The sequence below is a fragment of the Galeopterus variegatus genome, unplaced genomic scaffold, assembly GCF_000696425.1.
Source record: "Galeopterus variegatus unplaced genomic scaffold, G_variegatus-3.0.2 Scaffold1410, whole genome shotgun sequence".
In the NCBI taxonomy this organism is placed as follows: Eukaryota; Metazoa; Chordata; class Mammalia; order Dermoptera; family Cynocephalidae; genus Galeopterus; species Galeopterus variegatus.
In genome coordinates this window covers 621,345-631,055 of record NW_007727521.1, presented here as the reverse complement: position 1 = coordinate 631,055, position 9,711 = coordinate 621,345, and the positions used below count along the sequence as shown (strand labels likewise).

At 34.8% G+C, this 9,711-nt stretch overlaps 1 protein-coding gene across 1 annotated transcript in view; it reads right to left on the bottom strand.

Moving 5' to 3' along the window:
• REV1 (REV1, polymerase (DNA directed)) overlaps nt 1–9,711 on the bottom strand; it is a 78,886-nt gene that overhangs the window by 56,720 nt on the left and 12,455 nt on the right. The window contains exons 2-3 of the mRNA XM_008576824.1: nt 8,859–8,922; nt 7,367–7,493 (exon numbers count right to left, since the gene is read on the bottom strand). Of these exons, the coding sequence (XP_008575046.1) occupies nt 7,367–7,493; nt 8,859–8,922 (191 nt within the window). The remainder of the gene's footprint in view (nt 1–7,366; nt 7,494–8,858; nt 8,923–9,711) is intronic.

Genomic DNA, 9,711 nt, shown 5'->3' with positions numbered 1-9,711 from the left:
ATAATAATCAACTACATTGTATATTGACAAAATAAAAATTAAAAAAAAAAAATTTCTTGAAACTAATGAAAACAAAGACATCACATCAAAACCTGTAGGATATTGCAAAAGCAGTACTAAGAGAGAAGTTTATTGCAGTAAATGCTCACATCAAAACAATATGAAGATTTCAAATAAACAACCTAATGCCACACCTTAAAGAACTAGAAAAACAAGAACAATTCAATCCGAAAATTAGTAAATAGAAATAATTAAGATCAGAGTGGAGCTAAATGAAATAGAGACCCAAAAAATGAGACAAAAGATTGATGAAAGAAAAAGTTGGTTTTTTGAGAAGATACACAAAATAGACAAGCCATTATTAGCTAGGCTAACTAAAAAAAAGAAGACCCAAATAACAAAAATTAGAAATGAAAAAGGAGACATTATAACCAATACCACAGAAATACAAAGAATCATTACAGACTATTATAAACTACATGCCAACGAATTTGGAAAAAGTGGATAAATTTTTGGACACATTAAAAACCACCAAGACTGAATCAAGAAGATATTGAAAATCTGAACAGACCAATAACAAGCAAAGAGAGTGAAGCAGTAATCAGCAGTCTCCCAACAAAGAAAAGCCCAGAACCAGATGGCTTTACTGCTGAATTTGACCAAACTTCTAAGTAGGGATAAATACCAATTCTCTATACTATTCCAAAAAATTGAAACAGGCCATTCTCCCAAACACTTTCTATGACGCCAGCATCACCCTGATACCAAAACCGGACAGAGATACAACAAAAAAAGAAAACTACAAGCTGATATCTCTGATGAACATAGATGCAAAAATCCTCAACAAAATATTAGCAATCAGAATACAGCAACACATTAGAAAAATTATACACCATGATCAAGTGGGATTCATCCCAGGATTGCAAGGATGGTTCAACAAAAGCAAGTCAATAAATGTGATACAGCACATCAGCAAAATCAAGGACAAAAACCATGTGATTATCTCAATAGATGTGGAAAAAGTATTTGACAAAATTTAACGTCCCTTCATGATAAAGACTCTCAGCAAATTAGGTATAGAAGGAAAGTATCTCAACATAATAAAAGCCATATGTGACAAACCCACCATCAATATCTTCCTGAATGTACGGTAAGAACAGGAACAAGACAAGTACGTCCACTCTCACCACTCCTATTTAACATAGGACTGGAAGTACTGGCCAGAGCAATCAGGCAAGAGAAAGAAATAATGGACATCCAGATTGGAAAATACGAAGTCAAACTGTCCCTGTTTGCAGATAACATGATCTTATATATAGAAAAACTCTACCAAAAAACCTCTTACAACTGATAAACAATTTCAGTAATGTTGCAGGATACAAAATCAACATGCAAAAATCAGCAGCAGTTTTGCACTCCAATAATGAATTAGTAGAAAAATAAGTCAAGAAAGCAAGCCCATTTACGATAATCACCAAAAAAATAAAATATCTAGGAATCAATTTAACCAAGGATGTGAAAGATCTCTACAATAAGAACTACAAATCACTGCTGAAAGAAATTAAAGGGGCAAAAATGATGGAAAGATATGCCATGCTCTTGGATTGGAAGAATTAACATTGTGAAAATGTCCATACTACCCAAAGCAATCTACAGATTCAAGTCAACCCCCATCAAAACACCAATGACATTCTTCACAGAAACAGAAAAAACAATCCTAACATTCATATGGAACAACAAAAGATCCTGAATAGCCAAAGCAATCCTGAGCAAAAAAACTAACAACACAGGCATTATACTACCTGACTTCAAATTATATTACAAAACTAAAGGAACCAAAACAGCATGGTACTGGCATAAAAACAGACACTTGAACCAATGGAACAGAACAGAGATGAACCAGAAATGAACCCACATACTTACAGCCAACTGATATTTGACAAGGGCAACAGAGCACACGTTGCAGAGAGGACTGTCTCTTCAATAAATGGTGCTGGGAAAATTGGACATCCATATGCAGAATGAAATTAGAACTGTACCTCTCTCCATATAACAAAATCAACTCAAAATGGATTAAAGATTTATATATAAGACCCCAAACTATAAAACTACTAAAAGAAAACATAGGAGAAATACTTCAGGACTGTGCAATAATACAGTAGGACTGCCTTATTCTTTTTGAATAAGACCCCCAAAGCACAGGCAACAAAATGAAAAATAAACAAATGCGACTATATCAAACTAAAAAGCTTTTGCGCAGCAAAAGAAATACTTAACAGAGTGAAAAGACAACCTACAGAATGGGAGAAAATATTTGAAAACTATGCATCTGACAAAGGATTAATACCCAGAATACACAAGGAACTCAAACAACAGTAAAAAAAATAACTCATTTAAAAACTGGGCAAAGGAACTGAACAGGCACTTCACAAAGGAAAATATACAAATGGCCAATAGACACACAAAAAAATGCTCAACATCATTAAGCATCAGGGAAATGCAAATCAAAACCACACTGAGATATCATCTCACCCCAGTTAGACTGGCCATTATCAAAAAGACAGAGAAGGGCTGGCCTGGTGGTGCACTCGGTAGAGTGCGGCGCTTGGGAGCGCAGCGGCGCTCTTGCCGAGGGTTCGGATCCCATATAGAGACCGGTCTGCTCACTGGTTGAGCGTGGTGCGGGCTCCTTGTATATTAGTGCAGCCATTATAGAAAACAGTATGGAAGTTCCTCAAACAACTACAGATAGAACTGCCATAAAATCCAGCAATCCCACTACTGGATGTATACCCAAAGGAATGGAAATCATCATGTCAAAGGGATACCTGCACTCCCATGTTTACCATAGCTCCATTTACAACAGTTAAGAGTTGGAACCAACCTAAATGTCCATCAACAGATAACTGAATAAGGAAAATGTGGTATGTATACGCAATGGAATACTACTCTGCAATAAAAAGGAATGAAATTCTGCCACTCACAGCAACATGGATGAACTCAGAGAAAATTATGTTAAGTGAAATAATATGGAAAGAGAAATACAGCATGTCTTCACTAATAATTGGGAGCTGAAAAAGTAAATAAGCGAAACAAGAAAAAAAATACAACAATCACAATAATTCCATTAAACTTTCAAAAGGAGAGAACAAAACTGAGACCACAAGAGCTGAGAAAGGGGGAGTGGGAGGGGGGGTTCAGGGAGAAAGTGGTAAAGGGCCACAGAAAAATGTTTACATTGTGTAATGACTGAAAAAAAAAAAATCATTCCAAAAAGAAAAAATGTAATTTCTACCAAAATCCTGGCAAGATATTTTGTAGATTAAAAACAGTTTATTCTAAAATTTATATGGAAAGGCACAGGCCCTACAATAGCTATAACGATGTTGACAAAAATAAAGTGAGAGGAATCACTCTACCAGATATAAGGCTTGCTACATGGTACAATAATTGTGATAGTGTGGTAATGGTGAAGAGACAGACACAAACATCAATGCAGCATAACACAGAACACAGAAAATAGACCCACCCAAATATGCTTAACTGCTTTTTAGCAAGAGTGCAAAAGTAATTCAATGGAGAAAGGATAACAAATAGTGCTAGAGCAATGAGAGATCCATAGGCAAAAAAATAAAAAATAAAAAAAACAAGCAAACAAAAAACCCTCAAAATGGGCCATGAACTTTAATGCAAAACATGAAAGTATAAAATTTTTAGAAAAAATATAGGACAAAATCTTTGGGATCTAGCACTAAGCAACGAGATTTTAGACTTGAAAGCACAATTTATAAGAAGAAAGATTGAAAAACTACTTCTCAGCACAATTAAAAATTTTGCTCTGCAAATGACCATGTTAAGAGGATGAGAGACAAGCTACAGACTAGAAGAAAATATTTACAAACCACATACATGAAAAAGGAGTGGTATCCAGAATATACAGAATTCTCTCAAAACTAAACAATTAAAAAAAAAGCCAAACAATCCTATTAGAAAATGGAAAAAAAAAACACGAACAGACATTTCACCAAAGATGATACAGAGACAGCAGATAAATACATAAAAGGATATTCAACATTATTAGCCAACAGGCAAATGCAAACTAAAACCACAATTAGATACCATAACACATCTACGAGAACTTCTAAATTAAAAAACAAAACCAAAAAAAGCCAAAAAAACCTGGCCTTACCAAATGCTGGTGAGGATGTGGAGCAACTGAAACACAAAACTACAATGAGATATCACTACACACCTACCAAAATGGATAAAATAAAAAACACTGAATGCTGGCCAGGATGCAGCGAAAACGGATAGATCATTCATACATTGCTAGGGGGAATGTAAAATAATATAGTCACTTTGAGAAGCAGTTTGGCAGTTTCTTTCAAATATTAAAGATGCAACTACCATATGACCCAGCAATTGCACTCTCATGTTCACAGAAAAACTCATATGCAATGTTCATAGCCAAAAGCAGGAAACAACCCAGATGTACATTAATGGGTATATGGTTAACAGACTGTGGTACACACATCCTAAGGAATACAACTCAGCAATAAAAAGAAAAAACTATTGATACATACAACAACTTTGATAAATCTTCAGAGAATTACACTGAGTAAAAAAAGTCAATCCCAAAAGGTTACAAACTGTATGTGCTATTTATATAACATTCTTGAAATGACAAAATCATAGAAATGGAGACCAGTTTAGTGGTTGCCAGGGGTTAAAGAGAGGTTGAGATCAGAAAGGGTTAAGGAGAGGCTGAGATCAGTGGCTACAAAAGGGCAAGATGAAGGATCCTCGTGATATGGAAATGTTACATATCTTAACTGTATCAATGTCAGTTTCCTGGTTATGATATTGTGTTCTAGTCTATAAGAGGTTCGACTGGAAGAAACTGCATAAAGGATTTATGGTATCTCTCTGTATTTATTTCTTACAACTCCATGTGCATCTACAGTTATCTCAAAAAAAAAAAAAGTTTTATTAAAAAAATGGGATGAGGGCCGAGCCCGTGGCGCACTTGGGAGAGCGCTCCCGCCGTGGGTTTGGATCCTATATAGGGATGACCGGTTGTGCTCACAGCGCTCACTGGGCGGTGCGGACGGTCTCAAAAAGGACAAAAAAAAAAAAGGGATGAAAGGCAAAAGTTAACCTTAACAAGGAAAAGACACTTTTGGGGAAGAAAAAGAAAAAGAATGGACTGACCAAGGCAAAGAACCCAAGAGATGAAGGATCTTCTAAGCTCACATTCAATGCTAACTAGGTTGGGAGAGATAGGAGCTATGAAAGAGGCTCAGATGGGAGAATCAGGAGCTTTAAAGGAATAAAAATCTTGGAATATTAGTTAAAGTCTGTGGGGAGCATGGTTAAGAATCAACAACAAAACAGCATCCTCTACTTGTCTTACTGCATCTGAAGCAGTACTTTGCTCATTCACTACAGATGTTGTTAATTCCATTTTATCTATGAAGTTGCAAAGTAGTCACTAAAACTAAAAACTTTTCTAAAACTAGTTATTTTATATCACCACAATTTGCATGTCACTATGAAATTCAAAACAGAACTTTATTTATAGAATTATAATCCTAACAAGAGCAAAAATTAATATTATTATCCCTATCTTAATCGAAAGGATAGAGATTAACAGTGGGTCCAAATAGAAAATATCTTAAAGTCACACAAACATTTGTGATAAAAGTAGAATTAGAATTCCAGATTCTCAACCAAGAAAGTGATTACTGCAATATTCAAAAGAATAAGGGTACCTTCATGAATTGGGGACTTCCATAACTGGCTAATATAACAAGCAATGCTTATTTGTTTTTATTAACATTTTTAATCTCAGGAAAGTCCAAGGAGCTTGAATTTGCCTAAATACCTAAGTAAAGAAGTTACAAGCTTTCTGCACGTGAACTTCCCAAAGTTGCACCAGAATTCACTTTCAAATAATATTCTTAGATTAAATTCATTGTCAATGATGCCTAATAAAACTCTTGAATTACAATCAACATGTTCTACGCTCACTAAACCAGGTAAATGTATCAATTAATTAGTACTTAACTTTAATACAACAGATATTTCCTGAATGGTCATGTCCAGTCATTGTAGAGGTATCCAGGATACAACAGTGGAGAAAATGCAGCTCCTGCTCTTGTCTAGTAAACAGGCAACTACAGTAAGGTCTAAGGATGCTAAGATGCAGATATATATAAGGAGTCATAGCTTCAGGAGCATGAGAAGTCACCTAAACCAGTATGAAGACAATCAGACAATCAAGGGGAAGTGATGTGTAAACAAAGATCTTAAGGATAAGCAGGCATCAACCAGTTGAGAAGTGGAAAGGGGAAAATAGAACAGATTGGCACAAATACTTACAGCCAATTCACTTCAAAAAATACACTAAAATGATAATAAGGAAAGAATCCCCAAGAGAATGAAGAGAAAACTTATAGGAGTAAAATCTGATAACCAAAAAACAAGTGCTGGATGACTTTGCAGATCAGAGAAAGATAAAATCTAAGCTAGCCTAGAAAGAGGCTGCCTGGTGCCAATAAAACCAAGGGAAACTCATGAAACAGAGGTGCTGGTTACCTCCAAAAGTGGATGTGTGGATAAGTTTTACAATTAGGAAGTTCATGGTTAAAACTGCGTAAGAAGCAAATTAGAATTCCCAGATTTCTTCCCCTTCTCACAAAGAAAGACTTCTCTATACTTTACAGATACTGTACTCACTGTACTATACAAGTAAAATTGTGCTTCACACACACACACACACACCCATATGCATACTTACAGTTGAAGACTTACGAATGAAATGGCTCTACCAGATTCCCCTACAGTGAATGAGCTCCCAATCAGCTGTTTAAGCAAGATGACCACTGTAAATCATTTTAAATCTAATTTGACTTTTAAAAATATGTATGTTGATAAAAATTAAAATAAAAAAGACAATGGCAGGGGGCTGGCCCCGTGGCTCACTCGGGAGAGTGCGGTGCTGATAATACCAAGGCCACGGGTTCGGATTCCATATAGGGATGGCCGGTTCGCTCACTGGCTGAGTGTGGTGCAATGACACCAAGTCAAGGGTCATGATCCCCTTACCGGTCATCTTTAAAAAAAAAAAAAAAAAAAAAAAAAAAATACGAATCTTCCCATTAACACTTTGAAGGGCACTCATAGTGCAGTACTCTACTGAAGAAAAAAAAGTGAAGAAGGGGTAAGCAGAGAATTTTATTTTTATCATTTAAAAATCATCTTAATATGTATGATGATCAAAAACAGAATTTTAAAACAAATCATTTTCAGTCCTAATAAAAATACATGCCCAAATCAGGAACCTAAAAAGTAAAAAGTACTCAACCTGTATATCCATTAACATAGATGGCAACTCCACTAAAAATTGTAGATGAAGTTCCATCCTTCTGCATAGCAGCATCTGATCGAAACTGTTCCTCCAATTTCTGGACCTTGGCAGCCATATACCCACCCTAGAATTAAAGAAAAAATAAACAATCACAAAAGTTACATTTTCTTCCTCTCCCCCTTTTTAAAAAGAAATTTGTATTTTTTTTTAAAATTAATTAAAGGACCCTATTCTATGCTAGTGACCAAGGTATAATGATGACCTCCCTAACCACAAAGCAAGGCAATAAAACAGGTAGGTCAAGGAAGACTTTTCCCTTTGTCAACTCAATTTTTAGTGATTTTACTACATTATTATAATGATAAAAGTTACTTTTAAAGAGGGAAAAGGTAAGTCAATAATAATAGTTTTGATAACACAAAATACTGTTCTTTAGTACATAATTGAACAAGTTATACTAAAGTTTAAAACAATCAGAAATTTGACAAGTGGCCTAAGATCCTATTTTAGACTGACTCCTTCTATCTCCTAGACACTGGGAGCTTAAAATGAATTACTTTCAGGTAAAATGAAGCAATTCAACAAATCAGTATAGTCCTCCACGTATGCGGATAAGAAAAGACTGAATGATTCAGTGGCTAAATTCTGAATCTGATAAATCTATTTGACAGCTGTACTAACTTTTATTAGATAACACCAACATCAAAAGAATATAAAAAAAATTTTTTATTGTTAAACACTCTGACAAATCTATGAATGCAGCTCTACTTTTCCTGAACCTTTAAGTAATTAAACTTGACTGACTTGAATGATTAGGTCTTTACATTAAAGCTGTAAGTAGCTAGAAGTGGTACATACTTTTTCGCAAAATAGAAATGACTTCATGTTTATGTTGATTATTAAAATGTGACATACCCACTATAAAATGTTTTCTCCCCCCAGAAAATATAGGAAGTATAAAGAAATAAAATTGGCATGATCCCATTCATTAACATTTTGGGGTGTTATTTTCAAAGCTTATTTCTATGTCTCAGGAGCATAAAGGTTTTATAAAAATAGGATCATATAAAATATTCCTTTATAATACCCCATTTTATTCAAGGTTGTCTTTCTAGGTTAAGAAATATAAAGCTAAATAATGACTGCACAGTGTTCCACAATATAAAGATAATTTATTTGACCAATCTCCTACTGTTGGATATTTATGTGTTTTCCTGTTTTTCAGTATTATTAACAATGCTACTATAAAATCATTATAAGTAATTTTTTGTGTACTCATATACTTATTACCTTAGGATAAAATTTCTGAGTAAAGAAAGTTTAGAGGTTAAGTTTATAACATTATTTTCAATACGTTGTGAAAACTCAGAGCTGGTGTCTACAGTGATTTATAATTTATAAAATGCCTTAAACCACATTACAAACTAAAACGTGAATGAAAAATACCTAGACAGTTCAATATAATTAGTTTTATTCTTTAAAAACACACCCAATCTTCCCAGCCATCATTTTCAGCTCGTTTCCGCCATCCACCTCGTCTCATGGTGGAGCTTCTGTATTAGGGGGAAAAAACAAATGTCAATCTTATAACATAATATATTCCTAATTGGTATTTTATTTCGATTTCAAGAAAAATGAGAACTTAAATTCAAATGTTCAATTAATGAAAGTTAAAAGTATAATACGAAGTAAACTTTTTCCAAAGTGTGTCAATCTTTTGCTTTATAAGTGAAATTTGTTCCTAAAATACCCTCCCCACAGGTAAGTATCGTATAACTACTTTAAATTTCAATAGAAAAAAAAAATTTATATATTCCCGAGCACCAATCCTAACACCCACTTACAAAAAACATCACCAAATACAACTAACATGGCCACACTTACTTGTTACCATTAATTAGTGTAACTATCTAACAAAACATTTCCCTTCATGAACTGCCCTATAATATGTCTCTTAGACTGTCTTTGCTATTAATAGTGGACACTTAAGAGTGCACTCATAGTATAATTCACCTATTCTGCAAAAATCCCTAAAAGAAGTCAATTGAAACAATACATCATAGGAGACGCGATGCAGAAGGATCAACAGTAGTAACAAACTAGTAAATCTGGCATTCTCTTTAAGGCAACACTTAACCAACCGTACCATAAAACTGCCAAGATGACCAAACAATGGCTCATTTCGAGTATGAGCTGGCTTAGTATCCAGCAATATACAGTAAAATAATTCATAAGTCAAAGTAGGCACTAAATGGGGCCGGCCCAGTGGCGCGCTGCTGCAGTGCGCCGCTTGGGAGTGTGGCGGCGCTCCCGCCGAGGGTTCGGATCCCACATGCAGACCG